General features: G+C 39.6%; 1 protein-coding gene across 4 annotated transcripts in view; it reads left to right on the top strand.

Moving 5' to 3' along the window:
- ITGB6 (integrin subunit beta 6) overlaps nt 1-14,883 on the top strand; it is a 159,885-nt gene that overhangs the window by 111,168 nt on the left and 33,834 nt on the right. For all 4 annotated transcript variants that reach the window (XM_090280223.1, XM_090280214.1, XM_090280210.1 and 1 more), the window contains one exon: nt 1,379-1,468. In XM_090280223.1, the coding sequence (XP_090136349.1) occupies nt 1,379-1,468 (90 nt within the window). The remainder of the gene's footprint in view (nt 1-1,378; nt 1,469-14,883) is intronic.

Below are 14,883 nucleotides of genomic sequence, written 5' to 3'. Positions count from 1 at the left end.
TTACTTAGTATTACAATTATAATTAAGGGTAATCATTAATTCTAAACTAGTTTTGTGTATTTTCTGAACTGCTTAAATCTTCTGTGGAATAAGATAGGCTATTATGCTTGTCCAGGAGATGCCTGGATAAGCGTATTTCTCAAAGCTTATTTCTTTTTTCTGTGAACAATTTTCATAAATTCAGCCATCTGACTTCACACCACGCAGCAACTTAGAAGACCTCAGCTGACAAAAAGAGTGATTGTCTCTTCTTAATGTCACACAGCATATTAAGCCTACCTAATAGATGTTGTTGATGCAACAGTAAATGAATAAATTGGTAGGCAAGTGATACTTTACAGCTTAACAAGAACATAGAAACTATTTAAAAACAAATAAAAGAAGCAAAAGCATAGCAGTTGGGACCCACTTGATATGGATGTGATCTATCACGGATTTTAGAAGCCTTTGATAATTATAGAGCTATCATTAATATTGGTAAGTGTGACTCTTATTTCTTCAAGAAAAAAAGTCAAAGTATGCTTTGGAGTCTTTATTTAAGAAAACGGGTGTATACAGTACACTTTAGAAAACTTTCTGACTGAAAATAGTTTTAAACATGAAACTTAAGGGAGGGGTAATTTTCAGCTATCTGGAAAATTCCCTTCTTTGCAATGCCTCATTCCCTGGCCAAGCTCAATACCTGGAGTCCTGAAGAACTCATACTGTGGGTTCCACTCAGGTGGGAACTACATCTCAGGAAGAGCAATGTAGGTGGAGAATGCAGCGGGCTCAGAGCAAGGCTCTGGCACACTCAATGGTGACAAGTCCTGTCCCACAGCACCCTGCTGACACCCCTAAGAGGGCACTCATTACCGCTGGGAAGGGGGCAGTTTACAGAAGGCAGCCAATCTTTCACTCTTTGTTTTCCACCACGTGATGATGGACAATTAACACCCCTCTGTGGAACGACTTACAAAGCCACCTGATGGCAGTGAGGGTCCCTTGTGTACCAAATCTTGGTTTTTGCAACATTACAAGAAAAGGGAAGATAGTTCCTGGTAGTATGCTCAGAATTTTTTGGACAAAGGACATAAGTGTCACTATTATTTGAAACTTGTCTCTTGTCGAAAAATAAATCACATCCCTAGACCGAGGCAATCACTGACACTAGATTTCTCTAGCGGCGGCCCTGGCCAGTTCATTTCGCACTTGAGTGCAGGACGCAGCCCGCAGCGGGCAGGGCTACAGTCTCAGAGTAACGCCTGCTTACCTACCATCAGGAGCCTGTTGCCCCAGCCAGTTAAATAAAGGACATCTCAACCAGCAGGCGGACCTCGACACTTGACATTTCTCAGTGACCGTGAGCAAAGATTAACTTACTCTTTTCTGTTTACAGAATTATGCAAAACTCATTCCTGGAGCTACAGTAGGGCTACTTCAGAAAGACTCCGGAAACATTCTGCAGCTGATCATCTCCGCCTATGAAGTACGTATTTTACAGTTGGCTTCTTTTTTGTATTGCTTTGATATTCAAAACTGAGGTGTGTTTTAGGCAGTTCATTGCACTTTAGTTTGTTGGTAGAGGGAGTTCTTTTCCAGAGAAAAATCTCTCTGCATTAATGCAGCCAAAATGTGAACTTTGTTAATTTTATTTGCAGATATTCTTCCTGAGAGGTGGGGCCAAAGGTAGAAAAATCATACACCTGATCATAAAATTGAGGTTGTTTTTATAATAATAACCAATAGCTAATTTTTACTAAAAAGGATCCATGAGTGGTACAATTAAGCAATTAATTTCCCCTCTTCCCAGTCTGAAAAAAGAAAAAGAAAAAAAAATTAAATCGCTGTCTCCATAGGCTTAATGAGACTGCATTATAACACCAAAAAAGAAGGAAAGAAAAGAAAAGAAAAAGTAAAAATAAAAGAAAAAAGAAAGAAAGAAAGGAAAAGGAAAAAAACCACAAAGCACAACAGGAGCAATGCCACTTTGTAGAGTCTCTGCTTTTGGGAACCAGGGAAATTTTCCATTGGTTATATATGTACTTTTTGCCTTGCCTTTGTTACTTCGTATCTGAGGACAGAATTTCTCCCTTAAAATGAGATACATACCTAGAGTTGCTATTTTTTTTTTTCTTTGTCCCATTTCATAATTCAGTTCATCAGTGGTGGATGACCAGTTGCCAATTCTTTCTAACTTTGGTTCCTAAATGTTATCTTTCTTTCTTGCTTTTATTTTCAAAGAAAAAATACACATACAAAGATAGTGAGGAAGCTCTAAATTAGGACAAGAATGAAAAAAGTAAATTTTTATAAAGCACCAAGCTCTAACATTTGCTCTAGATAGCAGTTACATAATACCTAATGAATAAAACTCTAATTTTTGATGTTTTAAAATTACACTTAAATCTCATATGCACTCTATGCCAATATTTAGCATATCCTGAACCAGTTTTCCTTAACTATGACATTTCAGAATCATCTGGGAAGATTTTTAAAAATAGGTGTGCCCAGATTTCTCTCATAGACATCTCAGAACTTTAAGGGAAGAAGAACTACATATTTTGAAAAAATTCCTCTATAATTTTGGTATTGCCCCACCAATTTTGGAACTCACCTTAAGTGGGAAAAATAAATTATTGCTTCACAAATACATTGCCTCAGAGAATAAAATATAGATATGTCCATCAAAATTGTAAGATGGGTTTTTTCCACTCATATTCTCAGAAACCAGTTTCCTTAGTACACATCAAAAATTAATCACCACATTAGCTCATGCTTGAAATTCTTCCAGACAGGAAAGGTTGTGAATAAAATACTAAAAACCTTCCTTGCCTTTATGCAGTAATTATTAGTTTTAATGTATAGAATAAAATAAGATCACATAGCAACCCTTTATTGAATTAGAACACACAATTTTCTTTAACCCAGCACTCTCAAGAGTGCTGGCCACGAACATCTTCAAAGAAATTAAGCAAATTAGAAAATAATGAATTGTCAAAAATATTTCTCCCTCCTGTCTGACTAGCCTGGTCCATGTCCCTGCTTGCTCAGTCAGAGGTATGTCTCACTCTGTGGTTACAAATCACTTACATAACATACATGGTTATTGAAATCAAGGCACCACACACCCGAAGTGAATCTCCTGTCACTATTTTACTGTCTCAGAAATATGGAGAAGTTTCTGTTAGTTTTACACCAAGCAGTCTTGCTCTGGAGTTATAATGGAAACTTCATGATTCACTGGATGAAGTATGCAACAGATCTTGGCACTAATTCAAATTATTTTTCTATTCTGTTGTTTTTAAGTGTATTCTAAAAAGACATTAAAATATGGGATCCATAGACTGAATTTTTTTCCAGTCTATAAAAGAAAAGAGAAGGAATGGGACTATATTGAGAGGAAACAGGAAATGCTTCTGACTGACTTCTAGTGGGGCAGAGGCAAGAGAATTTGTGATTTATAACTAGTGATGACGAACTTCAGCTCAATATTTTACAGTGCCATATTGACATAAAAAACCTTAAATGTCAGATATGCATTCATCTGACTATCATTTGCTAATTTCCTTCCTTTCCTACCCAACACAATAAAAGCTACTAAAATATTAATGCTCCTGAGGCTGTTCCTCTGCTGGCATTTAAGCTCCAGAAGGAAAGTGACTTGGTTTGTTTTATTTTGCCTGGTTCATAGTAGAAGTTCAACGAATAAATAAAGACTATGATAATATACAAATAAATATTTATATCTTTTCTTTGGGAAATTCACACTAAAATATTCCTGGTGAATTTGGAATATGATATTTTAATTATACAATGCTGAGATGTCCTTCACTTTGGTCAGATTATGTTATCCCCTACTCCTGATTGCTGTCGTCTATAGACTTTCAGGGCATATCTGTCACTTCTCATTTAGCTCCTGACTCACTATGTTACTCACTGTCTTCAGCACAACTCCTGTCTTAATTTCTGATGATTTCAATCTGTGTGTGTGTGTGTGTGTGTGTGTGTGTGTGAAATCTTTCCTATACTTGCCCTCTCAGTTTCTTGAACTCTGTCTCAACAATGACCTTGTCCACTTACCACTTAATTACCTTCTCATATCTTCATTGTTTTATCCTACCTTAAACCTTCTCAGGGCAATAAACTCCATAATCTCAACTGCATCAACCCATTTCCTGATCACCACTTCCTATATTTTCAACTCACTCCTACTATTTCTTTTCTACTCACTCCTAATATTTCTTTCAACCCATCTAGATCTCCAATTAATTGACCCCCACCCTTTATATTGCCTCATCCCTTTCATGTTGCTCTTGCCAAGAACCCCAGCTTAAATCCAATCATTATGCTCATCCTTAGACACATCTTCAATTCCCTGTCCCTAATTGTTCTTTTGAAGTTGTTCAGTCAAACATGGTGCTGATTAAATCCAACCACCCACTCACCTTGCACAGCTGAATGGAAATGGGAAAAACATACAATCATGCTAACCAGTCTCACTTTAAATTCATGATGAGGGATGGACCTCAAGCAGGTCCCAGCAACCAGGTTGTATTTCTGTAGTATATACCCAAGTAGAGATATCTATGAGTCAGTTAATATGCAGTTGACATTTCAAGAGAGTATCCCGAATTCTCCCAAATATACTTCACTAATGGTTTTCTCCCTCTAAATTGATGGCAATTCCATTATTCCTCTTGCCAGGGCCCAAAAGCCTGAAATCAGCCTTGACTTCCCCTCTTTCTCTTACCCTGCAAATTTCATTCATCAGAAAATCTTGTTGGTTCTGTCTTCAGAATTATTTAAAATTGGATCCAGTCACTTCCTCCACTGCCCTCATACTGGTCAGAGCTACCATCTTTATTCACCTGAATTATTGCAAAACCTCCTAAATACTACCTCCCATTTCCACCTTTGGTTTTCAACAAAACAGCTAGAATTTTTTCTTTTAAAAATATAAAGTCATATCATATCACTTCTCTGTACATAACCCTAACTGTTTTTCTCATTTGACATTGAATAAAAACTGAATTCTTTATAACAGCCAATTAGGACCCTATCAGATCTGTTCCCCTTCACCCCATTATGTCTCCGACTCTACCTCCTGTTACCCTCCTCTAACTCTCTCTGCTCTAAATCTCCTTTCTGCTCTATTCCCAGAACAAACCAGACATACTCATGTCTTTTTTTTTAATTAATTAATTTATTTATTTACTTAAGTATATTTTATTGATTATATTGTTACAATAGTTCCAATTTTTTTCCCTTTGCTCCCCTCCGCCCAGCACCCCCCTTCCCCGACAATCCCCTCCCCAAGTCCATGCTCATGGCTCACCCTTTCATATATTCTTCTTCTTTTTTTAAAAAATAATTAATTAATTAGTTAAATATTTTAACAATAAAAAATAACAATCCCTCCCTCTCAGACTTAAGACCCTTTACAATCTTATAAAGGACAATGGACGAAGGTCTCGAGCTCCTCTAGTTGCTTCAAGCTGGACATGGCCGTCATCCTACCTACCCTTGGGTCAAGAAATCCCTAATAAGAGTGGGGGTGTGGAGGGGAGGGTGGCCTTCCCACAAGGGGAAGGATCGTGCAGACTCCAGGTTGGTTGGCTGTCTCTGGACAACGGCATGCTTGGTTTAACAGGCTGGCATCCTTGTTGTATTCTGGGGGCAACAGGGTTAAAGGACATCATTCAATCCGTAACCACTAGATGACAAAAGACAGGTATTAATTTTTCAATGTCCCACATTAGGGAAAAGAAGGGCTTCTTTAGAGGAAGGTATGCCAGGTACATCTCACCTGTCCAAAACCCTTTTGCCCATTATACTTAGTTTGGACTGAGGGAAATATTTTAGGTTTCCCCCCTCTCAGGCCTCTGGGCTCTTTCTGTCCAAGCCATTAGGATAGAAAAGAGAAACCAGTTTTAAAGTGAAGCCCACAGACCACCCCGTTCTTCACCAACCCAGCCACTTAGTTCAGCCAAACCATTGAGTCTCAGAAGGCAGCAATGCAGACAGGATTAAGTGAGGCCTATACGTACAGACAATCACTCAGGTAATGAGATCGTAGGCTTATGCCCTTTGAAAACAGAAAACACATGTTAATTTATGTAACATAACCCACACACAAGTTTATAGATCTGTAGGACTGTCTTATCGGAAAGACATCCAGTTGCAAGGCATTTGACATTTTTCTTGCCTGTAAATTAAACATCTTTGATAATGCCACAGACATAGTTTAACTTTCAAATGAAAACAAATTTTAAATGAAAAGAAACTTTAAAGACGGTTAGCTGCACTACTTTATAGTCTACCACTGGGCATTGTGATCTTCCTTGAATCTTGATTTTTCTCCCTAAGATTACCCTCCTTGTCATTAAAGGGACTGCATTAAGTCCATTTTTAATTTATCCTGTTCATTTGCATAAACACAACAAGAGCAGCAAATGATCACTTATGATCTTTTGTTCTGCTTTGCTGGAACTTACGCAAGGAACATTTAGGGTGACCTTCAGTCTGCCCTTCAGGGCACAGAAGCTGAGTCACATACCTGGCATTCAGCCTTGCCTGTAAACACCTGTCTTTTCCAGGTCCTCCTGGTTTTCCATTGTGCCTTAAGGTCCCTTCTAGCCACCTTTCAGGAAAACAACCTTTGTTCCTTCCCTGGAAAGATTGCTATGGACCGCTCATCCACCCAAGGTACCAGGCCTTTTATCTCGTGGACTTTTATTACCTTTGAAAGTCAGTCCCAGTTGCTCAGGGCTTTTTGGTAACAACCAAAGCCCAAGCATGTCTCCTTTAGGCATGACATTCCAGTCAAAGTCTTAGTCAAAAAATCATTATTAACAACTGGTCTTATTAGTTTTATGCAAAGAAACTTAGGTCATTACTTACTTCTTTAGAATGCCAAATTCTGGAGGGATCAGATAGGGAGAAAATATATACAGTGTGAAGGAAAATCCTTGTCCTTCTAGTATTCACTGAACTTGCATTTCTATTCTTTATATTTTAATTTTTTCCCCCCACTAAAAATTTTTCTGTTTGTTTGTTTTTCCATTACAGTTGTCTCACTTTTTTCCCCTCTTGCTTCTCTGTACCCTGTCCCTCCCTTCTCCCACATTCAGTCCCCACCCAGCTGTCCATGTCCAAGGATCATTTATACATGTTCTTTGACTAGACCCTTCCCCTTCTTACCACTTCTCTCCCTCCCATCTCCCCCTTTGTTACTGTTAGTTTATTCCTCGTTTACATACCTCTGGTTCAATTTTGCTCATTTGTTTGTGTTGTTCATTAGTTTCCTTTAACAGGTGATAGCATAAGGTAATTTTCTTTTGTTGCCTGGCTTATTTTGCTAAGCATAATTCTCTCTAGTTCCAATCATGTTGTTGCAAATGGTAGAAGTTCCTTCTTTCTTTCAGTACTTATTCATTGTCATTTTCCCCCTTTGTACTCGTGTTCCTCTCTGTCTCTCTCTGTTTCTTCATCTTCTTAAAGCAGACCCTTTAGCATCTCTTGCAATACTGGTTTGGTGGAGATGTATTCTTTTAACTTTCTTTTGTCTTGGAAACTCCTTATTTCACCTTCCATTTTGAATGAGAGCCTTGCTCGGTAGAGTATTCTTGGTTGTAGGCCTTTGTTTTTCATTACTTGGAATATATTTTGCCATTCCCTTCTGGCTTGTAGTGTTTCTGCTGAGAAATCTGATGATAGCCTTATTGGAGCTCCCTTGTATGTTATTAGTTGTTTCTCTCTTGCTGCTTTTAGGATTCTCTGTTTGTCTTTGAATGTTGGTATTTTAATTATGATGTGTCTTGAAGTGGGCCTGTTGGGGTTCATCTTCATTGGGACCCTCTGTGCTTCCTGGACTTGCATGATTCTTTCTCTCCTCATGTTAGGGAAGTTTTCTGTCATTAGTTTTTCAAAGAGGTTTTCTATCCCTTGCTCTTCTTTTTCTCCTTCTGGAATTCCTATGATACGGATATTATTATGTTTCATGTTGTCCTGCAGCTGTCTTAGAGCCTCTTCAGTCGTGTTCAGCCTTTTTTCATTTTGTTGCACTGTCTGTGAGTTTTTGTCTACATTGTCCTCCAGCTCGCTGATCCGATCTTCTGCTTCCTCTAGCCTGTTTTTAATTCCTTCTACTGTGTTCTTCAATTCAGAGATCGTATTCTTCATTTCCTCCTGGCTCTTATTGATAGCTTCCATGTCCTTTTTGATGCTGGTATAATTCTCAGTAAGTTCCTTATAGTTCTTCTGGAGTTCACTGTAGTTTTTCTGGAGTTCTTTGTAGTTTCCGCTGAGCTCATTGAGCTTCTCCATAATACATGCTTTCAATTCCATATCTGATAGTTCGCTCCCCTCTATTTCATTTAGCACTCTTTCTGGGGACTCTGCCTTTCCTTTCGATGGGGGGTTGTTTCTCTGTCTCCCCATTTTTGTGACTCCTATTGTTTGTTGGTGCTTCTTAGAATGATCTGCACTTCCTGGATCTGCCCCTGGTGGTGTCAGATCCTGTACCAGTCTGGGCCTAGGCAGCCTGTTGGAGACTTTCAGGGATCTACTGCCTTTGTCTGGCTTGTTGTTAATCTATTCAATCTGTGATTAGCTGTCAGGCTTAAGGACTGTGGGTGTGGCAGCTTAATTCCTGTAGGCAGGGCCTTTGCTTCCCCTCAGGCTGATGCCACTTGGCCGGGAATGGTCTGCCTGCAGTGTGGGGATGAGTCAGCACTGGGACCCAGCTGGCCGCTTCCCCAGTTCTCCCCTCAAAGCCACCACACTAAACTCTCCCCAATTGTCTCTAGTCCTCTCTGCCTTTCCTCCGCTTGAGCCCAGGGTAAGTGGGGGCCAAAATATTTTTGTATGTGATCCGCTTAAGAGCTCTTTTTCTCCAGCTGTTTCTCTCTGGCTAGCAAGAAACCCTGTGGCTTTTCGCTTTTCTCAGCTGGATACTATTTTACTTTCCACTCTGTTGTTGTAGGCTGGGGAGCCCGGCTGGGGGTTTAGACCCTGCCCTTCTCAGGGGGAATCCCCAGCTGCTGAGCTGTTTCTCAGTCCCTTCAGCTGCCACCCGTGTGAGCCCAGCCAGCCCTTCCACGTCTCCGCACTCCCTACCAGTCACGTTGTGATGTAGCGGCCTTTTTTTGTCTCTCCGTGGTTATAAGACTTCTCTCCAGCTGGTGTTCGGTTGATTATTCCAGATGATTTCTCCAAAATTGCATTGTAAATCCAGACTAGTTCTGAGAGGAAGTTAGTGTAGCTTCCACTTACTCCTCCGCCATCTTGTTTCTCTCCATACTCATGTCTTAAGGTCATTTCTCGAAGTATATTTTATTGATTATGCTATTACAGTTGCCCCCTCTGCCTTGTCCCCCCCCCTTCCCTCCAACAATCCTTTCCTTAGTTCATGTTCATGGGTTATGCATGTAAGTTTTTTGGCTTCACCCTTTCCTTTACTATTCCCAACACACAGACCCCTGCCTATTTTGTTCCTACCTATTATGCTTCTTAATCCCTGTACCATTTCTCCCTTTCTCCCCCTCCCCCTCCCAGCTGATAACCCTCCAAATGATCCCCATACCTATGATTCTGTTCCTGTTCTTGTTTGCTTAGTTGGATTTTGTTTTTATTTTTTAGATCCAGCTGTTGATAGCTGTGAGTTTATTGTCATTTTAATGTTCATAGTTTTGATCTTTTTCTTTAAAAAGTCCCTTTAATATTTCATGTAATAATGGGTTGGTGATGATGAACTCCTTTAGATTTACCTTGTCTGGGAAACACTTTATCTGCATTTCCATTCTAAATTATAGCTTTGCTGAGTAGAGTAATCTTGGTTGTAGGTCCTTGCTTTTTATCACTTTGAATACTTCTTGCCAGCCTCTTCTTACCTGCAAAGTTTCTTTTGAGAAATCAGCTGGTAGTCTTATGGGAATTCCTTTGTAGATAATTCTCTGCTTTTCTCTTGCTGCTTTTAAGATTCTCTCTTTATCTTCAACTTTTGGCATTTTTATTATGATGTGTCTTTGTGTGGTCCTCTTTGGGTCCAACTTGTTTGGGACTCTCTGTACTTCCTGGACTTGTATGTCTATTTCCTTTGCCAAATTAGGGAAATTTTGTTTCATTATTTTTTCAAATAAGTTATCAATTTCTTGCTCTTCCTCTTGTTCTTCTGGCTCCCCTATTATTTGGGTGTTGGTATGTTTAAAATTATCCCAGAGGTTCCTAAGCCTCTCCTCATTTTCGTCAACTATTATTTCTTCTTTCTCTTCCAAGTGAATGTTTATTTCTTCCTTTGGTTCCAAATTGTTGATCTGAATCCCAGCTTCCATCCCATCACTGTTGCTTCCCTATAAATATTTCTTTATTTCACTTTATATAACCCTCACTTCTGCCTATATTTTGTGACTGCACTCAATCATTTCTCTGGGTATCCTGATCACCAATGTTTTGAACTCTGCACCTAATAGGTTAGTTATCTCCATTTTGTGTAGTTCTTTTTCTGAGGTTTGTTCTGTTCTTTCATTTAGGCCATATTTCATTGCCTCCTCAATTTGGCTGCCTCCCTGTGCTTTTTTCTGTATATTGGGTAGAGCTGCTTTTGACTCTGTGTCTTGGTAGTGTGGCCTAATGTAGTAGGTGTCCTGTAGGATCCAGTGGCACAGCCTCCCCTATCACCCAAGCTGGGTACTAGAGATGTGCCCTTCGTATAGGCTGAGTACACTCTCCTCTTGCAGTTGAGCTTTGGTTGCTGTTGGAAGATCAATGGGAGGAATTTACCCAGACCAGTCAGCTGCAAGGACTGGCTGTGCCCACTAACCACCAACCTCTGCCTTCTTCAGAGGATCAGCTGTGTAGGGGCAGGGTGGTGGTGCTCCAACATAGTCTGTAGCTGTCCACTAGGTGTGCTGGCCCTGGGGTTTCCCCGGGTGGTGCAGGCCAAGTCAGCCCCAACTTGTGTTTTGCCTGAGGCACCCTGCCTGAGCTATAAAGTGGCCTGAGATGGCTGCTAGTTGTGCTGGGCTTAGAGATTCCCAGGCTAAGCCAAGCTGTGAATCTAGCTGGATGCTGGTAGTGTTGGGCCTGGATCTCACTGGGGCCAGCTCTGGCTTGTTTGATAGGATTTAGGAAGATGTGAAACATGAGCAAAGACCAGCCATTCATATGGGAAAGTAGCTTGGGTGGGCCAAATATTGGGTGTGGAAGAGTCTCTGGGGATCTCCAAAGTGGGTCAAACAATGTTAGTTGTGTTGATGTTAGAAACGAGACTATGGCCTCTGCTTGCTTTGATGCCAGACACTTTAGTTCCTCCCTGTAAACCACTGGTGCCTTTCAAGCTGCTACCCCCAGGCTGGAGCTCAGAGGGAGTGAGTCTGAGTAGGTGAGTCCATGTGTGGGCTCTTTATACGGAACAACTTGGGGATCCTGCAGTTTCTTCCACTGACTCAATCCCTGCTGGTTTTTGTAGCTAGAAGTTGTGGGGACTTACCTTCCTGGCACTGGAACCCTGGGCTTGGGGGCCTGGTGTGGGGCTGGGACTTCTTGCTCCTCCCGAGTTTTATCCACCACACATGGGTATGAGACCGGCCCATTCCACGTCCACTTCCCTCCTACTAATCTGGATGGATGTGGTTTCTTTAAGTCCATAGTTGTCAGACCTCCGTTCAACTTGATTTCTGATGGTTCTGGCTGATGGTTGATCTATATTTTAGTTGTAATTTTGACATAGTTATGCATAGGCAAGCCATGTCTGCCTACTCCACCATTCTGACTAGATCCTCACATGTTAGGGTCTTGCATTGGCTGTTCCCTCTTCCTGGAACACTCTTTTTACAGTATCTAAATGGCTAATTTCTTTTCAATTCCCTGAATTGTCACCTTCTTAATGAACCCTACCCTGCTCAGGTTTTAAAAATTTTAGCCTACCACCCCTGCGCACACTCTCCTAATCTTCATTTCCCACTCCTTTTCCATAATATTTAGCACCTGCTGGCATGCTATATAATTTTCTTATTTATTGTGCTTTTTCTTTTTGTCTTCCCACTCTGGTATATACAGTAGTCCCTCTATATCGTGGTTCACTTATCATGGCCTCACTGTATCACAGGATTTTTAAAAATATTATATTTAATTATTTATCACGGATTTTTCGCTATTTTGCAGGATTTTGCAGTACTGTATACGTATGTTGTTAACGTTACGTAGGTTTAAGAGTGTAGAATATGTTTAAGAACATAAGTAGTGTTTATAAAAGTGTGGAAAAGGTTAATAAGGGAGTGGGAAAGGTTAATAAGGGACTGAGAACGGTTTATAAGTGTGTAGGAAGCATTTATAAAGCCTTAAAAATATATATAAATACTAAAATAAATGTAAGGTTTCTACTTCATGGATTTTGACCTATCACGGGGGGCCTAGAACATAATACTTGCGATAAATGAGGGAATACTATAAACTACAAAAGGTCAGCTATTTTAGCGGTTTTGTTTTCTAAGAATCTAAATTAGTGTCTGGTACTTAAGAAATATTTTCTGAATGAATAAATTTAAACTGTAATTATTTGAAATGAAACAGATTTAAAGAGTAAATTGTATTGCTGTATTAGCAGAATTTAAAATCTTAAGACATGAAGGGAATAGCCTTTAGGACTGAGAGATGACACTTCAGACTCTGTGGATATTCTGAAAAGTCAGCCTGTGTCCATCTGCTGAAGGAGTGACAACATGGGGAAGATAAACAAGGAGGGGAGAGGAGTGACTTACAATTTACTACCAGCAACTTAAAATTTGGAGGGAGGTAATCTTACTATGCAGGTGCAAAACTGTACTTAAGGAAAATTTGCAGCTGAATATGCTTTTAAAAATCACAGCAATGAAGTGAGTATGAGAAATCAAATCTTTTTAGATGAACTCAAGTATAACTTAATTCATAATTTTTATAATTTATTTATATTGTCTTATTTTTTACTTTTAATAATTGGGCTTTGTCCCCTAAATACAGTTTTATTTTATTTTTTTAATTAAAAATTTTTTCAGCTATAGTTGACATTCAATATATTAGTTTCAGGTATACAGCATAGTGGTTAGACATCACTTAAAGTGATTTCCCTAATAAGTCTACTACCCAACTGACACCATACATAGTTATTGCAATATTATTACGTTCCCGATGTTGTGTTTTACATTCCCATGACTATTTCATAATTACTAATTTGTACTTCTTGATACCAGCACTTTTTTCACCCAGCCCCACAACCCTCCTCCCATATAGGGACCATCACTTAGTTCTCTGTATCTATGAGTTTCCTTGTGTTTTGTTTGTTCATTTATTTTGTCTTTTTGGAATCCACATATAAGTGAAATCATATGGTGTCTGTCTCTGTCTGACTTATCTCACTGGGCATAATTCTGTTTAGGTCCGTCTATGTTGTCACAAATGGTAATATTTCACTCTTTTTTATGACTGAGTAATATTTCATCATATCTATGCACAACTTCTTCTTTATCCACTCATCTACTGGCAGACACTTAGGTTGCTTCCATATCTCAACTATTGTAAATAATGTTGCAGTGAACATAAGGATGCATGTATCTTTTTGAAGTAATGTTTTGGATTTCTTTGGATAAATACCAGGTTATAGGTAGTTCTATTTGTAATTTTCTGAGGAAACTCCATACTGTTTTCCACAGTGGCTGCACCAGTCTGCATTCCCACCTACAGTGCACAAGGGTTCCCTTTTCCCCACATCCTCACCAGCACTTATTGTTTGTTGATTTATTAATGATAGCCATTCTGACAGGTGTGAGGTGATATCTCATTGTGGCTTTGACTTGCATTTCTATAAATATTAGTGATGTTGAGCATCTGTTTATATGTCTGTTAGCCATCTGTGTATCCTCTTTAGAGAAATGTCTATTCAGGTCCTCTGCCCATTTTGTAATTGGGTTGTTGGGTTTCTTGGTGTGAAATTGTATGAGTTCTTGATATATTTTGGACATTAACCACTTATCAAGTGTATCATTGGCAATATCTTCTTCCATTTGGAAGGCTGTCTTTCATTTTGTTCATGGTTTGTTTTGCTATGCAAAAACTTTTTAATTTGATGCAGTCCTATTTGTTTTTGTTTTCTTTTGTTTCCCTTGCCCAAGGAGGTATGTCCAAAAAATCTTACTAAGAGCAGTATCAACAGACTTCTTTTGTAAAAGAAAGAGGACTAGAGAAAGACTGAATAATAACACTAATGCCCCTCCCCCAAATAGCTCTCCTTCCACCTTCTTTGACATTCTTCCTCCTGAAAAATGCTGCCTTTATCTCCTGCTTTGCTATAACCCATATGCCTCATATTTAGTCTTCCTCCTTTCAATGTACATCATCCATACCAAGCAGCCTCAGTTCCCTGATCCTCATGCCTCAGGCCAAGGTGAATGCAACAATATCTCAGCTTTCTTGACTTAAGTCTTCCAATCCCCTCCGCTAGTCTGTTCTGCACACACCTTCTGGACAACTACCTTGCCCCTGTATCTTCAGTGGAGCAAGCCCCTACTTTAAAGCTGCCAATAATGTTTCTCACAGGTCTAAGCTCATCTCTCCAGACTGCAGGGCTCTTTGTTGTCTGGTGTCTTCCAGGACAGCTGGAGTGTTGACTTGGTCTGAACCCCCTTGTCTTCATTCTGCACCACTTCTGGCACTGGGCTTTCTCTCTTCTGATCTCTTCACCTGAGATACCATTGTCACCCCTCCACACATCTAAATCCAACACAGCCATTAAGGACTAGCCTTCTAATACTTCAAGCCTTCTCTGTTCTGAACTGTCTTAGACTCTCATCTGTATTACACAATTTTTTTTCAATTTAATGGCACATTGACTGACACTGTATATCACTGTTTCACTTGGCTCCATCTTGT

The sequence above is a fragment of the Furipterus horrens genome, unplaced genomic scaffold (assembly GCF_987537825.1).
Source record: "Furipterus horrens unplaced genomic scaffold, mFurHor1.1.pri manual_scaffold_1, whole genome shotgun sequence".
Lineage (NCBI taxonomy): Eukaryota > Metazoa > Chordata > Mammalia > Chiroptera > Furipteridae > Furipterus > Furipterus horrens.
The sequence above is the reverse complement of the archived record's forward strand: the minus strand, read 5'-3'. Positions and strand labels throughout refer to the sequence as shown.